Here is a 22,991-nt window from a genome sequence, read left to right as displayed (position 1 = left end):
GGACTTTGGGCTGCTCCAAGGATTTGCCAGCATTCCAGAACTCGGGAAGACACCGTTTGTCTTGGGGAGGGGAGCAGGAGAGCGACGCACCTTGTCCCGCATCATCTGCTGGAGGATGTAGCCAGAAACCGCATCCCAGATGGCCACAATCTCTGCAGAGCAAGGAAAGAGCCGTCAGCTCGTGGTCAAGCCGCTCTTGGCCCATCCGCGAGCTGCCCAGCCCAGGGTGCCCCGTGCAGGAGGACACAAAGCCTGYGAGAGGCCCCGTCCCGGCCCTCGAGGGGCCCTTAGCCCCCATTTGGGGCTGCTTGGCTTCCAGTGAGGCCAGGGCGCTGTGGGGCAGGAGGAGGGACAGGGGAAGGGGTMGGAGCAGGAGCCTTGGGCCCCGGACGYGTGGGGAGCCGGTGGCCAAGGCCTCACCCTCCATGGAGAGCTGGAGGAGCGTAGGGTAGAGGAGCCTCATCTCCGGGCGGAGGGTCTCGCTCCAGGAGCCCTGCATGTCGCCCGGCTCCTGCTTCTCCTCCACTCTAGAGCAGGGTCCACAGGTGGCTCTCGTGGCCCCGAGCTGCTCCGCACCGCGCTCGCCTCGCGTCCCGTTCGCTCCTTGCCGCGCAAGGTCGCCGTGGGGAGCACCGCGAGCAGTGGCCAGCGCTAGCCGGGCCTCGCGGAGGAGCGCGGCGGCTGGGCCCCGCGGGGACATTTATAGGAGCGGGTCCTTGTGATGAGAGCGGCCCCACTGTGAGCTCGGCCCGTGTCACCGGCCGGGCCCGGGGGTCAGGGTGGGGCAGTTCGGCCCTCGCCCCACACATGGGGCCGCTCTGCGGGACCGTGGGGCGCGGKTCTGTGAGGGGAGCACGCGCCGGCCTCGGCCCTGCTCMGWGSCCGGCCCACGAGCAGGGCCTCRCTGCGAGGTCTCAAGGGAGAGCCTTGAGGCCAGTGGCATTGATCCACATTCCCAAGCTTTTCCCCTCGGGCTTAGGCGAGGGAAATATATTTATTTCAGGCCGTTCAGGTGCAGGGCAGGGCCACGCTCAGAACCTTTACAGGATGAAGCCCTCAGGGGCRKGGCTTAGCGAGCCTGGTGGTGACGAGTCTGCGTCTGGACTCCATGATCTTAAAGGCCTTTKCCAGCCAYAGTGATTTGGTGCTTTCTGCCGGSGAAATTCCTCCATAAATATTATTCTCCAGAAGTAAATGTTGATCTGCAGTGATCAGTGACAGTTACTTTGTTTAGCTGGAGCTCCCTTGGCCTTGTCATTTGCCAGATGTTGGGCACCTCACTGAGCACCAAGGATTTGGGCTTGGGGTGTCCTGGAGAGCCACGAGAACACGGCTCTTCGCAGGTTTCCTGCCCATCTACCCAGTGGCATTTAGACTCCTATGGAATGTGAGAATGTGTTCTGGTGAAACGTGAATGAAATGAATGTGAAAAAAGTGTGGCTTTCCCTCTGGGGAATGTGCAGGAGGAGTGCCACGGTGTGGAGACAGGGGAAATTTCAACCCCTGCTTTCACAGGGAGTTTCCCCAGCAGCTCTCTGAAGCTAAGGACAAGATTCCTGCTCTGTGCTAAGGGTTTGGGTTGTGTCTCCTCATCCTCAGCCTGCTCACTTGGCTCCGGTGATGAGGTCCCAGGTCTTAGTGCCTACTTTTCAGCTTAAGTTTAGCTCTAGTTCCTTTAATATTAAATACATGGTTAGCTCTTTGGTTCTGCCCTGGTAGAGGGAACGTTTCCTTCTGGTGCTCAAGTTTGAAGATTAATGCAAGGGAGAACAGAAGAAAGAATGGGCCACCTTGCCAGGGTGCACCAACACCGCCAGAACACGAGAAGTTGCCTGCTACCCCAGCCAAGCTGTACCTAGCACTGTGTGCCCCTGCCCTAGGCATCTTGCTCTGAATCCCCAGCTTGACAGGGAGATGCCCTGATCTGCTGATGTCCTCAGTTCCCTTTGGTCACAGACGGGAATTATCCACCTCACCTGTGATCTAATCCTCATTCATAGCCAGCTGTCTACTGCTGGCTACCTTGTGCTACAGAGGTCCTTGAAGGACATGTCCAGGTCGTCTTTTACAGTGTTTCCTTGTGGCTTTATAAAGCAAGGTGCAAGTCCTTCCTAATTCTGGCTGCCCCTTTCTTGCCTGCTCTCTCCTCACCTCTCATGCTCACTAGTCCATCTTCCCCATCTCTGGTAATTAATTGCCAGCATTTTGGGCCTGAAATGGTGTGATACGCATTAGCTTCCGCCAATGTGAATCATGGGCTCAGTTGTAGGACAAGTCAATTCCAAAGATTCCCGTTAACAGTCAGTTCAGGAGATGCAGCCATGGAAAAAGACCCAATATTAGTTCTAATCCGCATGAGTCTGTTGTTCTGGCCTTTTGAAAGGTAGAACTCTGCATGATGGTTTTTCAGTAGCCTGGTTAGAAGCTACATGTCAAGGAAAAGAGAGCTGGGAGGCAGCCCAAGAAGTTGTCCTAAACATTTTATTCCTAGGGGGACCATTAGCTCTAGCTATGCCAGTCCTAACAGATGTGCATGACCTTTCTTAACATCTCYATGGGCTCCACAACCTCACAGCTAATGCTGCTGCTTTACTGCCCCGACCGTGAAGCCATTAGATTTGTCTTCATGCTCAGCTTAGCTTTCCCTTCATAGAATCATAGAATGCTTAAGGTTGGAAGGGACTTCAGAGGTCATCTAGTCTAACCCCCCTGCTCACGCAGGGTCAATTGGAGCATGTGGCACAGGGCTGCATCCAAGCAGGTTTTAAAGATCTCCAAAGAAGGAGACTCCACAACCTCCCTGGGCAGCCTGTTCCAGGGCTCTGTCACCCTCACTGTCAAGAGGGTGCACCCTTCTGCAATAACATCTGGTGGTTTCTTGACCTTCAGCGTCTTCATGGCAGCACCAAGCCATCATCATGTCCCTTTTGTCCTGTTTTCTCTAGGTTAAACAGCACAATTCCTTCAGTCTTTCCCCACAGGCCATGTTTTCTAGGGCTCCCCTTTCTGGAATCTTTCTAGCAAGTCCAAAAACTTTCCCAAAGAGAGATACTACAACTCTACATCATCCCGAGCGTTGAACCTGCCAACTGTGTATAACGTGAGAGAATTAAGAAATACAGTACAACGGGGCACATTTCCATGACAATGTTACAACAGAGCATTGCAAATCTATTTTTTATCTTGTCGAAATCACACCGCGGGCTAATCTCCAGTAGAAATATTCATTAATCCACCCTGAATAATAAACACGTGTAGAACAATTACTACGAGACTGGGTTTGGTGACATTTGCGCGCCGCGCCGTTGTGCACACGAGAGGGCCCGAAAAGATCAGGAGCGAACAAAGCCCTTTCCATACAGCTGTCTAACAGCAAGGGATTATCCAYCGGTGAATGTGCAGTTGCCCTTCGCCTCCGAATATTGCGCTGTAGCCTGGTGACCAGCCTGGTTTCTGGAAGGGGGAAGATAAGGAAGGGGAAAGCAGGCGGAGACGTGCGTTGCGCTGCGGTAAAATCTGGATGCTTCCTAAAGGGAAGTAGTGGCTATCTCGCGGCCGCAGGCTGGCTCTGGTGCAGGGCAGCTGTACCTGCGAGGGCACAAGTCTGTCTCATGACATAAGTGTCTTGGCTGAGCACTTTGAGGAGTCGAGACCTCGCTGGTTTAGTTTTGTGTATCTAAGGAGAGGGAGTTTGAAAGGCTCCTCTTTGGATTTGGGCTGATGGGTTGTTTTTGTACTTATCTGAATGCTCACTTTTGTTCCTCCTGCGTGAGGCCTCTGAAAGAGAAATTTCTTCAGAAGATGCCGCTGTGAATGTGCTTCAGCCCGTGGCCAGCCCGCGTTTCTCTCCAGCGGYGACTCCAAGGTGCTTGGGAAGCAGGAACAGGATCCCCGCATCCCGGGATCCCAGCATCCTTGATCCCAGCACTTCTGTTCTGCCYGGATGAGCAGGATCCAGGCATCAAGATCTCAGCTCTGGGTCGCTCCAGGTCTCCCTGCACCTCCGTTTTGATGGACATTGAAAGCAGGGAGCTGAAATCTTGCGCGTTCCAGAACACCCCCCTTAGCATCAAGGTCTACGTGATGCAGTGGCATGGACACGGTGAGGCTTTTTGATAGCTGAGATAGGTTTAGGTTTTTAAAATAATAGATACTAATATTCAAGTACTTGAATTCCTACACTAGAACCTGAGCCACTTTACCCAGGAATTGTGCAATTACAGAGCCTGAAACTTACCTTTTCCCCAAGAAAATAGGCCAAACCTGACTTGTTCTGTGCACTGTCCCCCCTGGACACGTGAGCACAAGGAGAAGGTCCTTGGGTTGCATAGGTCCTGTGGCAGCTCCAAGGCCTGAAACATCTTCCAGAGCCTCCACATTCATCCTTAGCCAGAAGATCAACATTCTCTTACTAATAAGGTTAAGAATAATATTTTCAGATTTGAACAACTTTGGTGCCTTATTGACATTTTCAGAAACCACTTGGGAACTCAGCCCTTTGGGGGCTTTCTCTGTTTGTTTTTCCCCCTCCTCCCCTCTTTCATGAAACAAAACCAGTACAATCCTTCSCAGCATCTATAGAGGGGGAAATCCGTGCTGTCCCATTATTCGAGGGACTCAGATCATTCCTGTGACRCTTGGAAACCACTCATTCTCAGTAAGCAGGGCAGTGGCACCGGTCACCCGGTTTAAACGCCTCAATTGGGGATTTTTGCGTGTTTTTTTCCCTCGGCTGGTGCCGGTTTAGGGTGAGATTCCCGAGGGGCAGCAGTGCCCCGAGCTCCGCTTGGTGCCACGGCTCAGGACTGCCATCAGAAGGGGATCTCGGGCAGTGCTCGCGCTGCTGCTTGTCCCGGCGCTCCTCCGGAGCGCGGTCGGCGGCGCTCGGCTCATTGCAGGGCTCCTGAAGTGAGGGCATCCGGGTGCTCCGCTTAGCGCCTTCTCCGGAGGACGTGGGGCCACTGAGGATCTCCCTTTGGTCGCCTCTCTTCACCTCTACRTCTCCTGCAGACGGATCCAGTGGAGCTGCCCGGCTGCTCAACAGGTAACAGGAAGAGTTCCTGGCTTGCGGCACGGGCTTGTGTCGTCTGGGAACGCTGCGTTGCTGAAGGTGCTTTGGGGAGATTGTCCCCTGGGAGCTGAGGTGGGTTTGCAGGTGGGTAAAGGCACAAAGCTTGCTCCCTCGCCCATCCCGGTGCCAAAATGCCTCTCCCTCCTGGGAAATGGGCAACAGACTGGGCCACGTTCTGGTTTTGTGGCTCGGGGACAATGATCTGCAGTGGCCAAGCCTGAACGTGATAGTCTCTTGGTGGAAGGCTGGAGCTCCAGGCTACCTGAAGTAAGAGGTGACTGCAACTTTTATTTTGCTTTCCTAACCGCAGGGTTCTCCTTATGCTGCTGTTTCCCTGTTAATGCCATTTTGGCACTGTGGAAAGGGCTCTGTCGGCTTTGCATTTTGCACGTGGGCACTGCAGCTAGACAACTATTTTCTGGCAGTGCTTGTGCACAGTTTGAGACTAAAAATCCTACTAATACCCCCAGATTTCTCCTTGTCCTGTGGCATTTCCCCCAGGGAAATCACCTAAAGTTGAGCCTGCCTAAAGGAACAAGAGGAAAGAGCTTCTRCCGTTCAATTTATCTACCCGAGTCAGCAGGCTGGTTCCCAGGGATGTCTCTGGGGTCAGCAGAAAGCAAGAAGTCCCTCAAGAACAATTTCCAGTGCCTCACATTAGACTGCAACTATCTTGCCCTTGGGAAGAGCTTCCCCCTCTCCTGAGAACTGGAGAAAAAGAAAAACTAGCACCTCAGTGTGACGCAGAGCTTCAGGCTCAGCCCTCTATGCTGTTTGCTTGAGGCCTGGGGAATGATGTGGAGATGTTATTTTGGGTGATACTTCTTCGGAAGTCTGCGTGTGTGATTATAGAGCTATTTAAGCATCTTGTCACCTCTCATTTAACAAGGGAGAAAGGAGAAACAGAAGCAGTAGAGCAAAGAGCAGCAGAAACGGTTCCGAGGTGGGGGTGAAAGAGCCTCTGCAGACAAGGCAGATGGGACTCGCAGCCTCCAGAGCAGAAGAGGCAGGTGCTTTGCACAGAACATTTGTTTTTCATGTCTAATTGTTMACAAGAAGTGAGATGCTCACATGTAGACCCAGAAAGGAGAGCAGGGATCTTGCAGGGATTGCACATGCCTTTTGCAAACACAACAAATCCCAGCACAAACGCATGCACCTGCAGCCATGGGCACATACCCTGCTCCTCATGCCCCAAACCTCAGCTAGCTGAGGAAGGGACCACATAAGAGAATGGTGTGACAAGGTTCCTGAAGGACTATCATGCTTCCAGCTGTCAGCTGTGGCCCGTCTCCCAGCTGATAAAAACAGGCAAGCTGTCACACCTGATTCCCTCTCACCATTTCGAGCCTTGCAGGTCAAGAGGATCTGCAGCAGAATCGAGGAAGAAAGAGGAGACAAGTTTTTTCTTCACAGCCTATGGAAAAATAGCTTCCYGGGTTATCATCTGGAGGGTGGAAAGTGGCAGCATGAGCAGCAGCGAGAGGCCCATGAATTCTGCCCCGTCCCCACTGAGCGAGGGCCTGAAGAGGAAGCGGGGAAGACCAAAGAAGCAGCCACAGGTGAGTGCCCACCATGCAGGAGGCTCTTGGTGGGCTCAGTCCCCCCTTTCCAGAGCCCTGGGAACTCGTTCAGTTCCCCAGCCCAGCAGTGGGGTTGCTAGTCACCCTCTAATGTGCTTCAGCAGCTGGAAAAGCAACTGGAAAAGCTGGAGAGAACTAAAAATGTCATGGTAGGGGTGCTGTGGTGGGTCCAAGACAGTTTGAGACGTACCAGGYTGAGAAGCTGAAAGCTGTTCTAGGGATAAATCTGCTAAAATGATTTTCTCCTTTTATCCCAGCAGGAGGTTGTGGGGCCACAGCCAGTGAAGAAACCACGAGGGAGGCCAAAAGGAAGCAGGAAGGTGAATGCTGTATCCCAAGTGGTGAGAGCAAAGGGTTTCTATCCATTTTCTGGGAGAGAGCCAAGCTGGCTGTCCCTTCTTTTCCAAACTTTAACAGATGGACAAGCAGGAGTTTTCTTTTAAAGGCAGGCGATTATTGTCCTTATTTCTGTTAAATTACCACTGTTGGACCAAGCAATTGTTGTGGTCCTGACTCCCCTCTGGACCTTTCTGTGCTGTCACTGCCTGTTTAGCAGCTTCCTCCTGGTATTTCTGTTCCACTATAGCCACAACCCACGTTGTCTGGGAGGCAGCTCCTCCTGAGCTGGCCTCTACCCCCAGCCTCAGGCTTCCTCCACTGCTCATCTCTCAGAAGAATCCCGGAGCYATTATGGCTGGAAAAGACCTTCAGGATCATCAAGTCCGACCATAGATCCRCCACCATGCTTGCTAAACCATCTTTATGCAGGGATCACCGGGGCCAGGCTCCTTGTATCCATCACAGCATTTATGAGCGATGAAAATACATTGTTTTCTGCTTTCTTCTTCAATAAAGGTAGAACCTTCTGCTGAGAAAAGGCCAAGAGGGCGGCCCCGCAAGTGGGTGAGTCCAATATTCACTTCCCCAGTGCTGAAGCCTGGGGATTTTCTGTCACTTTTGCCCTTCTCAAGTTCTCCATCTGCAATGACAACCTTTTGATCTAACTGGCCTGGGAACCTAATAAGTGAGGGACTCTGATTGTCTTTGTAACACCCCTTGCCCCTAGATGAAGCTCATGAAGCCTCCTGGGAGGACAGGAGATCTTGTTGATTAAAACATGTTAGTTTTCCATAGGGCATTCCCTACTTGAAACATCAGACCAGAGATTTCAGCCCTTCTTTGGCAAAGGGGTTCCCCTTCCAGGAGTCCCAAAGGACTAAATTGCTCAGCATATGAGTTTGCCTCAAAGAGGCAATGTAGAATTAAGCAAAAATAGAAATTTGGTGAGTGAAAAAAACTTAGRCTCCTGCCAGCAGGAGACTCTTTGATGCAGCAAACAAAGGATTAGTGAGAAGCAGTTGTTCAAAGAGGAAGATAGGTCGTTTCAGGCTTAGAAAAGAAAAAGATGTGTAATGTTTGTGTGGAGTTTTCTTTTTTATCATTAAGGATATTGAGCCTCGAGGATGGTTGATGGCATGGTTTCTATCTTTAGGAGCAATTCAAAATAAATATATATATATATACACACACACACACACACACATATGCATGTATATATTGGTAAGAAGAATCCAGAGGCCAAAGGACTCTAGAAGGTCAGGCGGGGATTTTCTGGCATTAGTTTATGCATCTTTTTTCCTCCTGTAACCTGAAATGGGCTGGTTTAACCTTCAGGAGTGCTATGATGGCTTTCTGCTCTCAGCCTGGAAAGGGAAGACAAGGCAATTAAATTGTCTGTGGGAGAAATAAATGCAGTCACAGCTTGTGCTGTTGCTGTGATGCCACCTGAACAGGGAATTTATTAGGGGCTAAGCACCCTGTTATTGCAGGGCTCAGGCGAGTTTATTGTTTGGGAAAGCTGAAAAACGAGAAGTACATAGCACATGAAGCCAGGATCTTGGGTGAAACAAGCYCCAGAGAGCGTTTTGGAGCCAAGGGCAGTTTGTAAAACACCTGCTGGTGGGGCTGCCTTGTGGTTAAACTGACTRTAGATATGGTAAGAACAGAGGATACGTTGGAGAGGAGGTGGGTTCAGCACTGCAGTGGTGTGTGCCTGGCATGGCTGGGGGGACCAGGACCCCACTGAGCTCCGAGACCACCCTGGGGGCAGGTTCCTGCAGTGGGAAAGGCAGTGGAGGGAAGACGGACGCTCTCCCACGTCACCCACAAAGCTCCATGTGTGCTGTGAATATCCAACGGATGAAATTACCTGAAATAATTTACCTTTTGTGCATTCTTTTTTGGTGATAGAAGTGTAATTTCCAGAAAATGCAGGTTTTCCATGGATTTTTTTTCCTTTTTCTGTCAGGATAATCTAAATGAAACACTGTCCTCTGAGTTCAGCTGGCACTTCATTCTTCCCCGAGACCTTTATGCCACGCAGAGGACACAAACCTAATGTGGGAGCATCTCGATAGACCCCAGGATATACCAATAATGGGGTGGAAAGTCCTGTATCCTGCAGTTTGATAGATGCCTATGACCCTATTCTTCAGAATAATTGAATAACAGAGGCAGGAAGGGACCACCAGAGACCATCTAGTCCAACCTTCTACTTAAAATAGGTCTAATCAGATTCAGTGATAGGGTTTTTTCTGGTCTATAGTATCTGTAATGTGCTAGAAATCCTAGAAAGCCATGGTCCACCAGTGCCAGGCTAGAAATGAGGGTGGAAAAGACCATTCCAGGCAGTGTCTTCTGTACAGGTTGCAGGAGCTGCAGTTCTGGGCTAGGGGCCAAGTGGTTGAATCCGTCACGCGAAGCCGTGTGCCCGAGCTGCAGGAGAAGGTGTTTAGCACTGTACAAAAAGAGGTGTCCAGAACTCTCTTTTCCTTTGCTACATGTCAGTTTATGAAAGCTAAAATTTTCTGGTGTGGATATTTTCCTTTTGAAGCTTTTCAAGGTATTTTCACTCTGGCTAATGGAACATGCTGGCATTTCAGCTCAAAACTCAATTCACTTGTTGTAGTTCCTTGAGGGGAGCCGTGGGGGGTGCAAGACCAAACACAACGAGCAGAACCCCATGTTTGGCCCTCACTGGGGTCTTTTCTGCTGTTTCTCTCCACAGCCTCCCCCGGCCGTCCGAGAGCGAGCGCGTCGGGAGGGCAGCCCTGCGGGGAGCGCGGGCTCGAGCGTCGCCGCACCAGGTTGGAGCCCGGGCCGGCCCCGTGGTGCACGGGGCGGCCCTGGAAGCGGCCTGCTCGGGATCCGGGCGCGTAGCCGGGGAGCCCGGCAGAGGCCGTCGTGTCCGTGGGGCCGCGGGTTCCGGCCCTCTAACTTGGGCCTGACTATTGCAGCGGGTACGGAGGGTCGAAAGAGGGATGGAGGGAGAACTGTCTTAGAAAGAAGTCACTGGAACTGAGAAGTTGTGAAGTTGTCTTTGGGTTGTGTTACGCAGAAGGTGGGAATGGTCCRTCCTGAGTGTCTATCATAAGCGTCACCTCGGAAAGAAGCACAAACTGCAGCCCCCTTGGTGTGCTAGAGGTTGTTGTAGTGTTCTGCACCAGCCCTCTGGCAGCCTTGCTCTTTCCTCCCTCGCTTGTCCCACAAGGTGGTGGTACCAGAGACACCAGTAGGTCTCCGTACAGGCTGTGAGGTATCTGAGCTGCCAGGTGGGAGCTGGTGGAGGAACCAAGGGGCACCACCCCAGACCCATCAGGAAAGCATCCATGCAGCCTGCACCAGTGAGGCCACTTCTGAGAGGCAAACCTTGCCTACGGGCCTGTCCTACCCTCAGTGAGCTTTGTGGGACGCTGCTCACTGAATGTTCTCCCTTGCGCACGTGGGGGCCGGCACGCTGGGAGAGGCAGATGTTGCCCCCGCGGCAGGGACGTCATGCGGAGCCGGCCAACGGGCCCCRGGCAGCTCTGCTTTCTTAGAAAGTCCCTGGAAATGCCCCGTGACAAAACGCCAGTGCCTTAAACCTCAGGTGCTCGACACCGGGCCCCAGCGCCCGTATCGCTTCCTGCCGCTGCGCCGACATCCGCGGAGGACGCGCTCGCCTCGAGCACCCCCAAACCGCAGCCCGTGTGGGCGCCTGCTCCTTCCTTTCCGTTTGCACAGCGTGGGGATGCCTTTTCCTCCCGGTACCCGGCGGCAGAGGCAGATGCGACGGGAGAAGCGGATGCCGCGGTCAGCGGGAGGCGGCGGCGCGCGGTGCTGGGACCTAAACCGCAGCGCGTTCCTGCCGGGAGGAGGAAGGGTGCTCTTCTGTAGCAGCAACAACTGGGTGTTGGGGGAGAGCAGGGCTGAGCGTGGGGAGAGCAGGGATGAGCGTGTGGACTCCGCAGATGGGAAAGTTTCACCGTAGCTGTTCCCCTGATAGCCTGAGCTAGGGGATAATCTGCTCTTGGAAACCTTGCACTAAAGCGGGAAACTTCTTATTTTGGGGTCCCAGGGCTCTAACCTTCTTTCTCCCATGATCTTCCCCTTTAGATGTTGCTGGAAAAGACGGGTCCARGCTCAGCACAACTACTGCTCTTAGGAGATCCTTGAGTAATGTCCCTGCTGCAGCGCAGTAGAGTGACACCGGCTCACGTCTTGCTCAAGCCAGRGGACTGGAAAACCAGCAGTCTGCCTAATTTCATGCTTCAGAGTCATCTTTTATTATAATTATGGTCCARCTTTCTCCTGTTTTCTGCTGGATTGCCCGAAGCATCTAAGTAAGGACTTGGGGGGGGAGATGGTAAATGCTTTATTGTTGAGCTGCTTGTCATAGTTTCTAGCAGATGTTTTATGAGGATGTTGCTCTTTCTAAAAAGTCTTATTTATCACATGGTGCCTTGTGCAATAGCTCCACAGAAAGATGGTGCAGACTCAGGAATGCAGGCACAGCCAAGGAAACCTATTTACACAACTGATGTTTGAACCTGTGCTCCCTGTCACCTCTGTTGGACAGCACAGCAGTCCAAGGGTGATGTTTTACTCCTATAAGGACTGCATGACTATGAGGCTCATCACCAAGTCCTCTCCTCACTGTCAGGACGAGAACCTGCTTGYCTTTCCTGCTGTGTTGGAGCAGCAGTCCAGCTCTCCTCATGTTCTTGCTCCAATAGCCACTTGGCTGCTCTAGGGGAAGCTGGAGACCTTTACATTTTACCTCTTGTGTCAGCTCATACCCTGTTATTTTGGGGATTCACCATTTGAAGTTTCTTTATTGGTGCCATCAGCTCTGGCCTGTCTCCCACAACAGTGCTAGGCTGGGCAGTGCTCCCCCAGAGCTTGGTGGTGACTTTGAGTGAGCAGTGTTTACAAGCTGGGTCACAGCCACTGGATTTCAGCACGTCACAGGGTTGTCCATGAACAGCCAAAGTCCCCAAAGGGCTGCTTYCCTGCAGAGCCTCACAATTCCACTTCAATACTGCTATACCTTCAGTCACATATGTGCCTTGTGTGTATACAGGGCTCTTCCAGTGCTGCAGCTCCTCAAAGCCAAGCTTGCAGGTACAGCTCAGTGCTGGGGCAGAGCTTTGGCTGTCGGTGCTGATGTTGCTGCTGGTGGCTTTTGGTCTCAGCCCGTGCCTAGATTCACACTTCTGGTCTCAAAACCCTCCCCTCCTCAATCCTGAGGAATACGGGTGTTTCTAATGGCCAGTCATGGCCAGTGAAATCCTGGTGGCACTTGATTACCCTTGACAAGATGTAAAATCAGCCAGCTCTACACTGCTAAATATTGAAAGAGGGCATAATTGGCTTTAAATTTACAGCAGTGCATAGSAGAGACCCATGAAATAGCTGTATAGATTGAGCTCATTTATTATCCTTGCCCCAGAGGCAACAGGTATTTATTTAACACAAGGGAACATGGGCACTATTAAGGCAAAAGGCTGAGTGAGAAGCAGTCATGGAAGAAATAGTTTTTCCCCATGAAGGTTATTCTTTCAAGGCTCTTCTGACCTACTGCCAGGTATGGGAAGAGGTTGCCCCCCTTCTCCTGCTGCATAAAGAAATCCATGTGGGACATGGTGCAAGAGCAGCTGTAGCTGTTGATGGTTACATTGGAAAATCCAGTCAGTTCCTCTGGATTCAGCTTGTAGAGGTGGTATTGTCCAGCAGACAGCAGTCCAACTGTGGTTCATATCTGCATTCAAAGTCTATTCCAGTGGGAAACCAAGGCATTTTAGCAAATTCTTTGCCTTACCTGCAAGTGAACTGATAGGTGGAGTTTTCATCCTCTGCTTGCAAGGCTTAACTGCATGTTCCCTGCATCCCCTTGTACCTGGTRCAGTAGCTGCTGCAATGAGGGACTGGACTTCTGGCTTCTCCCAGCAGATGAGGGATTGCATCTTAAGACCCTMAAGCTTTTCCTATAATGCTGCTCAGCCCTTCCTCACCTGGTGAGCTGCAAAAGGGACAGAAGCTGCCTCAGTTAGACAGCAAATCCATTTGCTTTAGACCAACAGTATTCCCCTGGAAAACCTACATAAAGTACTTTTTAAGAACACCTTTGCTACCTCTTTGGGAATGCACAGTAGAAAATGGGTCCCATAAAAAATACCTGCTTGCGGAGATTCAGCAGGAGTGAAATCCCTGCAAACTAACAGCTCCTTGCAGTCAGATCAATGTGCTGGAGGAAAAGGACATTTGCTATACAGAAAAATTTGGACCAACTCCTGGTTTTGGTGCAGGCATAAAGTGTTGGCAACTTGCGACTGGCCTTGGAGTTTGCTTTTAATAAAGGTTTGTGATACAGCACCTCAAGCTTCTGCTTTTCCTCCTCCGTGTGCACCCAGGTCAGCCCGGCTGCACACGAGCAGGCAGTGCGAGTTCCACCCTCTTTACTTGAATTGCAGTTTGGAGAACTATCAAAAAATGGAACGTGCCATTCGGGAGCACCCACGGACCTATGTGGAAGCAASGAATAATGAGCATGAGGATCCACGCACAGAGTGAAGTGCAGGCCCCTAAGCCCAAATGCTGATAACTAGGACCATCTTGTGCATCTCTGCATTTTAACCAGCTTGCTTTGAATACAAGCCAATTCTGCTCCACGTGAACACCTGGAATTTGCCACAGTTGAACTTGTTGTGCCACATGTAGTTCTGTGTGGTGCAGAATTATTTAACTTCTCATATTTTCAGTGTTGATCCTATTAATCTTGTTCCAAAGCCTCGTTGTTTGATCTGATAGCTTTCCTAATGATTAGGTTTGAGTCTGTGGGCCAGAAGGTGAAGCAGAAGGCAAACTGGTTCTCTGGAAACCCCAGCAACTACCAACACGGAGCTGCCAGTGCTGCTGCCCACGATATTCACCCCACGGTGGGCAGCCCATCCTAGTCAGAGCCACGGGGGAGCTCTGGTGAATCTATAGTTTGTCCAGAAGTTCAGTTGTTTAAAGGATATTATAGCAAGTGCAGACATGCTGTGAGTTGTCCTTGATGCCCAGGACTTGCTGGGCTGGAAGCTCCTACTCTCACAGCTTCCCTGAGCACTAAGGCTTCCTGAAGAAGTCCTGGGTTTCCATGTTGTGGAACATTAACCCTTTACCCCTGCAGAGCCCGTCCCTCAAAGCTGTGCACTCACCTCCATGAGGAACTTCCCATAGTTTCTCCATGAGGGAAGAGGAGAAGTTCCCTGCATGCCAGCTGGGACTGTGGTGCCAGGATACATTGCAGCCCTTTTACCCAGAGAACACAAATGAGGGGAAAAAAAGGACAATCACACGGGATTTAATGTAAACTAAATATATTTCAGTGCTTAAAACAGAGAAACCTTTGAATTAAATTACATCATAGCGCTTCTGCTAACATATACTTCCAAGAACTGTGAAAGGAGCTGCTGTTCCTCTAAAAGAATACAGCAGAGCAAGCCCGCAATATACCCGTAATGTTCTCTTGTCTCGTTGTCTGTACTTCGTTAATCTAAGAGCAGCCATCGCGGGACAATCCTGCCACTACGGGAAGGATGGCTAAAGAGGATTTGCCATGGGTAGGTTCGGTAGACAAGATGCAGCTCAGCATTAACGCGGAACAAGGAGCAGGTTCTTGCCCCCGCRCTGGCAGATTAAGAGCATGAAGGAAGTCGCTGGTTTGAGGACACAGCTCAGCCTACGGGTACCTTTTGCAGAGAATTCAAAGAGAGGGAAATAAAAGTTGCAGCTCTGCAAGTTCTGGGGGAAATGCTGCTTGGCTGCTCACACTGGGATAACGGTCGGGATGACCCATGGACAGTGTCCTCTAACCCTACTGCACACCCAGGAGCCTCCAGGTTTGGAAAGGGAGATGCCTTTTCCAAAATTAACAACTCCCTCAACCCTGCCATAGTGCCAAGGGGAAAGCTGTGCCAGTGCAGGGCTGGTAAGGAACTGTTTTCAGCAGGGGTGAGAGATGGATGTGCAGGAAATTGTTCACAGCTGTGAAAAGGGGAAAAAGTCACTGGGGGGGAGGAAAAAAGGGGCTGGGGAGGTGCTTGTTTGTAACAACGTGCAGGAGGCCTCAATGGCCACTCAGTGAAAAACCTCCTTGCGTGAAGCCCGCCTTTAGATCTGCCTTCAGATTCACACCCCGCTTTCAGCTGCCTCTGCAGGCTCCTGGCTGCGGGATGGGACAGGGCAGGTGGTGCCATGGCCATCCTGGCCAATGTGGTGGCCAGAAGGGACAGGGGAAACCCTCGTGTCTGTCCTTTACGCCATGCTTTGGTCCTGAGCGACAYGCAGGGAGGTGCTTGGGGTCTACAGGGGAGCTGCCGTCCCACCTGGCCAGACCCACCTGCAGGTAGTGCGAGGGGAGGCTAATGCAGAGCTCTGTTTTCTTCAGCAGGAAGAAGAAAAGACTCTGATTGCAGGTCCTGGCAGGTAAGGAAGTAAAAACCAGCTATTGAGCCACCTCGGGGACAGGCACAGGGTTGGTGCAGTGTTAAGCCAATACATAATTTTCCTCTTTAAGCCTTAATCTCCTCTCTCTACCCTTGTCTGCATGGTAGAAACTTCCCTGGGCCACAGCAGGGGAGGATTCCTGGTGCCAGAGCCCCAGTCCTGCTCGGTGTGTGTCTCAGTCCCTTCCCTGCTTGGCTGTGGGTGTCCCGCAGCAGGAYGTGGTCCCCCCTGCCTCTGGAAGCAGGGCAAGCTCTGCAGGCCACAGCCCCGGGGGATGCCCACCCACCTGCTCAGTTAAGATGTGATCAGACTTACGTTTTTTCATTTTGCTTTTTACAGCTAGTGAACTGCAGCATCACCCAGGGCACACGTATATCAGCAGGCCACAAGCCACGAGAGGGGTGAACCTCAAGGTACATGTTTTCCTGGGGGGCATAAGAGCTAAGAGTCCCTGTCCCAGGTGAGCACGCAGCTCGTGGGGGCAGCTGTCCTGGCTCAAAGTGGCTTTGTCACCCCTCTGGGCTCTGCTGAGGCTGCGGTCCCTGCACAGACATGTTCATTTAGGGTCTGGAACCCCTGGGGAAGCTCTCTGAAACATTCCCTTCTCCTTCCCTCGCCTTCACGGGCTCTGAATCAGCTAACCCACAACACAGCGAGCACTGTCCCTGAGCACACCGCTGGGTTGACGCTGACACTCAGCACCAGCCCCAAAACTGCAGCATGGCAGCCCAGGACCTTCCAGTAGCGACGGACGCACCAAATGTTGCTCCTGCCATCACGAAAGGTCTGTTTTCCAAAGCCACACGGGTGCCTGTGCCCATCTGTAGCACAAACCAACCGGGTGGCCAGCTGGGTGCTCACGCTTGCGAGAAGTCACCGGCTCRTTGCCCCCATCCTCCGAAGTCTGGGCACGGTCCCCGAGCAGGGGCAGGTTCTGTTCACGCGTTGATGGCATCGGCGACGTCTGCGAACACGAGGCGACTGGGCCTCTGCAGAGCCCCCTGGCTCGTCAGCAGGATCTGCAGCGAAGCACAGAGAGGTGAGACCCGGCGGGTGAGACGCGTGGGCACCAACGTAGCCTAYGGGGTTCAGCCCCTCATCAAGAGCAGCGTGATGGACTAACCCAGCACCAACAAGGCTGTGGCAGAAAAATACAACAGGCCAGAGGGTAGGTCAGCACACCAATTCGGTCTGCACATCACTGGAGATATGTAGCTATCTAGTTTGGTGTGTATATCATCCTTTATGTGTCACCTGGCAGCATGGGAATATTTGAAACCTCAGGAAACCTGCCATAGGCTGAGCTTTGGATACTAGTTTAAGTTCCATCTCTTGTTATTTTAAGCCTTTAAACTTACTTTCCAAGCAGAGGGATCTGAGCAAGCTCCCAAGGATCATGCTAGCCAGTCACTGTATAGGAAGGAAATGCTTTTATGGTGCTGTRTTTAATGCTGTCCTTGTCATTCCCTAGCTTTCCTACTTGAAGGGATGTCCTCCATGGGCACCAACACTGTGTGCTGTATGTCCCAGCACACAGTGGACAGAGGTCAAGATCTCTTAATTTTAGCCAACAGCATCTCTCTGCTTTCCCAAACCAGTACATGGATTATGCCGATTATCTCCCACCTTCCAACATCTCTCTCTCCCACATGCTCTTTGGCAGATTGGGAAGTATTCCTCAAGGTAAATATTTTATAACTACAGTATCTCTATTTTTTCTCCTTTCTTCTTTTGTCCCACACCAATCTGCCACCGTTTATCTAAAGGTATAAAATGAGTGGAAACAGGATGGTTTGGGAGATCTCCAGCTCCTCTAGCTGGAAAAGTGAAGACATGGGCAGCTGGAGAGGAATTAAAAGGGCAGAGGTCCCCTCTCAGTGGGGTGCTGCATCACTGGCTGACAGACATCCCTATTCCACCCTCCCTGCCAGCTCTGTCTTTCAGAAAGGCTTTTTCTGTGTGCAAGTTTTGAAGAAGGAAAGAGAGAACACTGTGAAACTGGCTGCAAACAATGGTGAGAAGCCCTTCTTCCCACCCGTCCTGCCCCCTGATACATCTGGGGAGGTCACAGCCTCTTGTCCAAGACCCATCTAGACCATTAACAACAGTCACCAAAACAACTGGCCCTTTCCTAAGCCACTAATGGAATAACTCGGCGGTCTCCGGGGAGCTCATAATTTCTCAGCGTGTCTCATGCAACGAGTCCTCAGCGTGTTCAGAGTATTTGGATTTCACCCAATCCAAATGGAAAACTCCCCATCCTCTTCTCTTTCGGAGCTGTGCCTATCCTGTTCCCTGCAAGGCTGGCCTGAAGGTGCTGACAACATCAGACACCCCATGCCACAGGTTGAGCCCATGCTCAGGCTTCCTGCCTGCCCTCTTTTGGGGCTTGCAACACTCTTATCTGACAGTTACAATCTCCCTCAGCAAGGCTTTGTTCCATACTTGTATCCTGCACTAACCAGGGATACCTTAAAACTGTGGAAATTAAGGGACACTTGGTGCCCTCTGAGCATGTGAAGCTGCAGCAAATTGCAGGCACCTTGCTGCTCCCTTGTGGTGTCCTGGCAGAAAAGCTGTAGTAAAAATCAGCTTAATTGCTGAGATTTCCCTTGTCCTGAGATCTTTTTTACCCTGTGCAGAGCCAGCATTTTGCCTCCCCAGGCTCTTACTCCTACTTGCCTGACACTTTGGCCATCCTAAGGCCTCCAAAATGCTCAATCTTCCCATTTCCAAGGCTGGAAGAGGTGGATGAAGCCCTCCTGAGGTCTCCCATCGCTTCCTGACTGCACAACCCTCCAAGAAGCCCTGGATTCCGTAGCAAAAGCAGTGCAGGTGCCAGCGGCGGTGCCGACAGCGCGGCTGCTTCCCTGCTGCCCACCTTGTTCTGGGATGCCTGGGAAGCTGCTGCCTCTCGGCCATGTTCCAGCAGCTCCTGCTCCAGCTCGTCCTGCTCCTCGGTGGGATCGAAGTTGTACATGGGCATGAGCTGGTGGCGCAGCTTCTCCAGCCTGGGAGAGAAGGCAGAAGGTGGGTTCAGAACTCAGGAGAGGGGAGGACAGAAGCTCAAGGTGCCTTCTCCACCCCTGCTGAGCCTGTCTCTCCTGCTGCACAGGGATTCAGCCCACTTGCTACCTAAGGGTCCCATCTGCATCCTGCAGGGATGAGAAGCCAGCGGGAATGGAGGACACTGCAGCTGTAGGGATCAGCTGCCACTGCTAATCCGTGTTGGCAGGAATTAGGCACAGAGAAATCCGATGGGGATTTAAGCACGCGCAGACCTTCAAGGGTCAGAACAAGATTTCTCAGGGGGAACAAGAACAGGCAGCGTGGCACAGTGGGAAGCTCAGTCCTGCCAGGCCACACTATGCCTGATCCCAGAAGTGCAACGTAGCTGTAGGAGTCTGAGTTATTCTTCAACCCTGAGGTTGATGTACATGATAACAAACAGAAAATTATTAGTAATTATTATAAAAACAGGTAGTAGAACAGTGGTCCTCAGAGGCTGCCTGTGGACAGACCTTAGTGCTCTTAATTCTTGTACCATTGCTCGAAATGTACTCCAAAGGTCTCCTGAAACACTAAGGAGCCCAGTCATGGAGGGCAGCACTTGTGTGAAAGCACCGAGTCCCTGTCTTGGACTGCAGTGCAGTGTTGGGGGGTAGGAGGAGGGAAAAACCCAAGCAGTTGCTGGCAGTGTCACCACAAATAGCTGCTCTGGTAAGTGCTGGGATAAAACTCTCCCTCCCTGCCCCTCTGTGGGCTTTGCCAACACAACCATTATCTCCAGCAGCGCCGTGTTTGCAGACCAAACGTCGGCAGATCTGGGCTGCAGGAGAAGTCYTGCTGTGCAGAGCAGCGCTTCTTGCAACTCCGTGGCCAGACCTGCCACAAGGATTCAGGCAGAGAGGAGCCCCTGCGACTAATGGGTGGCAAGAAGTGTTTTCCCTGCATTTCCCCTTTCCTTTTCAGTTCAGCCCATCTCACGGGTGAAGCATGAAGAGTTTTGAGGATCCCTGGCCTTCTCCAGTCAATGTTTTCCTCTCCAAAGTGACAGCTGAGCACGTGAAGCTCTGGCATCAGGCAGACCAGGACGGAGAGGTGGAGAATTCCTATCCCTGCCTCACAGGCTCCCATTCCCTGTAGGCTTGTCCTGACCCTTCCCCATTTTCCAGCCTGCTTCCCAGTGCTGCCCAGGCTCGGAAGCACAAATTCCTCTCAGCCAATGACAGATGCTACTTACCTCTTCTTCTTCCTGATATACAGAACCTGCAGGAGAAAGAAAACCATCATTATAACAGTCTCAGTAAGACAGGGAACAGTTGGGAAGAGAAATTTGGGGCACGCACAGAGGGGGTGCAGCGAGTCTGGCACACCAAGCAGGGCAAGGGGCAACGTGACAGCTGGAAGTGGGTGCATGAGTARCCTTGAGAGACACTGGGTGCTCAGGTAGCCTGCTACAAGGTGTGTTAGTAACAGTATGTTCTCACTAGGTGTATATTAGGTGTTGCACAGTGTATTTCTGCTGGCTGCAGGATGTCTGGGGTGATTCAGAGTGAATGAAGAACCTCCCCTTCGTTTCCTTACTTACGGTCATTTCCAGGACAGTGTTTCCAGGTCTCTTAGGGGCTTTTGGAAAAACTCCTCCTTGGGCCTGTAATGAAATTTTGCAGCAGTCCCTTTCTGTGGGTTCCTCTTTTGGTGGTATTAGAGAAGCTCTCCCTCGTATGAGGAAGCCGAGCTCGCTGCTACTTTCATTCTCTGCTGGCAGGTAAATGATGGCTTGTACAGCAGAAGGAAAGCTGAGCACTTGTGTTATCCACAACAGGCCCAGAACTAGAGTTTCTGAAATCTTCAGCCTACAACATCAGTGGCAGGTTAGTTCAATGCAGCAAATCCTTAGGGACTCTGCTTATATTGAGCAAGTGGAACTCCAGAAACACAGTCTGGAATGAATCTAGCTAAAACAGACTCAGGCTGCTTTAGCTCAGAAAGAGATGTCCACAGGGGAGATTAACATGGCTTCGGCAGTCTGTTTTAAAAACTAATCTGGCTGAATTTTCCTCCAGGCCTCCTGCATAGACAAGGTTTAAATCAATGCAGCTATTCCAGTTAACAAGTCAGAGCAGAAGCTGCTTTGATTTATTTTAACTTAACTTCCCATTGCTATTAAAAGTGCTGATACTACCTACAGCTTCCTCTGGGGCTGCTGAGCACTGTCTGGAGCAGCCTGCAGGRAGGCTGCAGAACTTGGACCCTTGTAGTATTCCTGTGAGCACTGGAAAAGAAAGGACTTGGACAGAAAGGGATCTCAGAAGCTACCAGTCTCCATCATTTCTGGTAARTCTTTAGTACAACACAAAGAAATAATTCAACCCAAACCAGTCCCAGAGCCGCTTTGTCACCCCCTAGAAGAGAGGAACATTTAGCAGGTCCTTCTTACCATGGCCACAGCCAACCCAATGACAGTGAGGATTCCGAAGGAGAGCAGCATGGTGCTCAGGCCAGCCCCGCTGCTGGCCACCTCAGGCATTTTGGTGCTGTTGAAACTGGTAGTTTGGGGGCTCAGAGGAGCCCTTTCTGGCACGGTCACGTGCGGTGCTGTCCCCGGGTCTGGCCTGGCCGTCACAGTGCTGCTGTGGTACAAGTCTTGCAGGGAGGACGAGCTCCTAGGCATCCTGTTGGCCGCCCGGGAGCGTTCGCCAAGCGCTCGTTGCTCCCCAGAAGACACTTTGGTGGCAGCTACAGCAGAGGAGAGGTGTCCCTCACAGCCAGGGCCRGCATCCTGCAGCACCATCGCCGAGGGCTCCTCTTCAGGGCAACCTCACAGGTTCCTGCCTAGGAGAGAAAGAGATCAGACGCAGAGCCAAGCTCTTGGACACGGGCACAAGCTCCCGAGCACAATCTCCTTGCTTTTCATCAGGGGAAAAATATAAAGACCCTTTTACGTTTATCCATAGAAACAGATCCTATATAAGGGCACTCAATCAGAGGCATCCACATCTCGGGATGCTTTCCACTGGATCCAGCACAACTCCCCTGCTGTGGTGGTCACTGGTGGCTGTTCATTGCACTGGGGCTCCTTGGACTCCCAAAAGCAGTTTCCTTAKCAGTAGTGGGTTGCACTGTCCCCCATCTGCTACTACAGACAGCGAATACTTCTCAAGGCCCCCACTCAGGCACCCACTAACGCTTAGTCATCGCTAATTATCGCTACTCATTTTAAAACGGGCCCTATTTCAGACTGATGGTGTGAAATTTGACAGACATTTTCATGCTGGAAACATGAAAAGCTCTGAGTGTTTCAAGCTGCTATTGCACAAATGATTGGGAACCCCAAAATACCCTGGGATGATCCCAGGAGAAGTATTCGCAGCACTTTGTTTATAGAATTATAACCATTATCCCAGGAATTGCTTCACTACAAATGCGGCTACCTCTGGAGCAGAGCWGCGTGGGCCCCTATCAGGGGGTCCGGTTTTGTGGATGTCACATCCCCGGCAGCCGGGACGGAGCTGATGAGCTGGGAAGGGATGAAGATGTGTCTGCAAAGGGCAATGAGCCCTGCTCTGCTCCTGTTCTGTTCCGGGCAGGGTGGCTGCGCAGTTCCCATCGCTCTGGGGCCCTGCTGCTGTCCACAGCTGCACGGAGCAGCGTGATTAACATCCGCCACTAACGACCACGGCAGAGAGGCTGCATCAGCCAAGGAAGGAGCTCCAGGCCTCCCCGTTCACACTAAAACCAGAAACCAACACGCCACCAAGCAAGGAGAAAGCGGGGAAAAGAGCCGAGCTCTGAGCAGGGAAGCAGCCGCAAGGGCTTGGCAAAGGATCTCGGAGAATTCCTGAATCTGGGAAGCGCCACGGGTCGGGCCTCCACCTGCATCCGCTCTGGGTTTTGGAGACCCACTTGAACTTGGATGTTCATGGAGATGCAGCCACTGCTTTYGTTGCTGCCCTGAAATAAGTAGGGGAAGCTCAAAATGAGCCAGAAGAGGCCAGATCAATTGGGAATGGGCACTCTCGTCCTTGCTCTCAGGGCCCCATCCGCATTCCCGAGCCCAGACACCTCACTCCAACAGTGGCACCGGCCAAGGAGGTTCCTGGCATGGATAAGACAACTYCCAAGGCCAGGGGAGAGGATTTCCRTGCCCAAGCCCTCGTGTGGCCCTTGGCTTACAGCGGTCCAGCTCGTGGGGACGGTCCTTCCCACCACCATCCCGTCCCRCGTGTCCTCCTCGTGCTCCGGGTCTCCTACGGCAGGCAGGTTTCCACAGAGCCCACGCACACAAGTGAGGGAAGGAGCAGGAGAGGAAGCGGATCCGGAGCAGCTGCTGCAACCTGGTGCCCTTCCATGGGCTGTACCAAGGGAGAGATCCCTGCAGAGCAGAGATGGATGGAAGGTGCTTCCAAGGGAGTCACTGGTGGGAGTTGCACCAGGATGCTGAGCAGGGATGCAGGATGGAAGTTGCTCTGGGATGCCGAGCGGTCCTCTGGGAGGCCGAGCAGGGATGTGGGATGGGAGTC

The 22,991-nt window shown here is 52.0% G+C and overlaps 1 protein-coding gene across 3 annotated transcripts; it reads right to left on the bottom strand.

Annotated features, from left to right (window-relative positions):
- Window positions 1-14,488: 14,488 nt before the first annotated feature.
- Window positions 14,489-22,968, bottom strand: CUNH3orf18 (chromosome unknown C3orf18 homolog). Of its 3 annotated transcripts, none has more exons than XM_026041522.1 (6): window positions 22,645-22,968; window positions 20,909-21,303; window positions 20,057-20,119; window positions 19,709-19,734; window positions 18,347-18,476; window positions 14,489-16,484 (listed from the first exon to the last, which is right to left on the bottom strand). In XM_026041522.1, the coding sequence occupies exons 2-6, from the start codon at window positions 21,260-21,262 to the stop codon at window positions 16,404-16,406; spliced, it is 654 nt and encodes a 217-aa protein (XP_025897307.1). In that variant the 5' UTR covers window positions 21,263-21,303; window positions 22,645-22,968; the 3' UTR covers window positions 14,489-16,403. The 3 variants fall into 3 exon arrangements, with proteins under 3 accessions (XP_025897307.1, XP_025897308.1, XP_025897309.1); XM_026041523.1 differs by having other exon boundaries at window positions 20,909-21,299; XM_026041524.1 differs by lacking the exon at window positions 20,057-20,119.
- Window positions 22,969-22,991: the final 23 nt, after the last annotated feature.

This window comes from Nothoprocta perdicaria, unplaced genomic scaffold (genome assembly GCF_003342845.1).
Source record: "Nothoprocta perdicaria isolate Ctin4 unplaced genomic scaffold, notPer1 scaffold_287, whole genome shotgun sequence".
NCBI classification, from domain to species: Eukaryota; Metazoa; Chordata; class Aves; order Tinamiformes; family Tinamidae; genus Nothoprocta; species Nothoprocta perdicaria.
The sequence above is the reverse complement of the archived record's forward strand: the minus strand, read 5'-3'. Positions and strand labels throughout refer to the sequence as shown.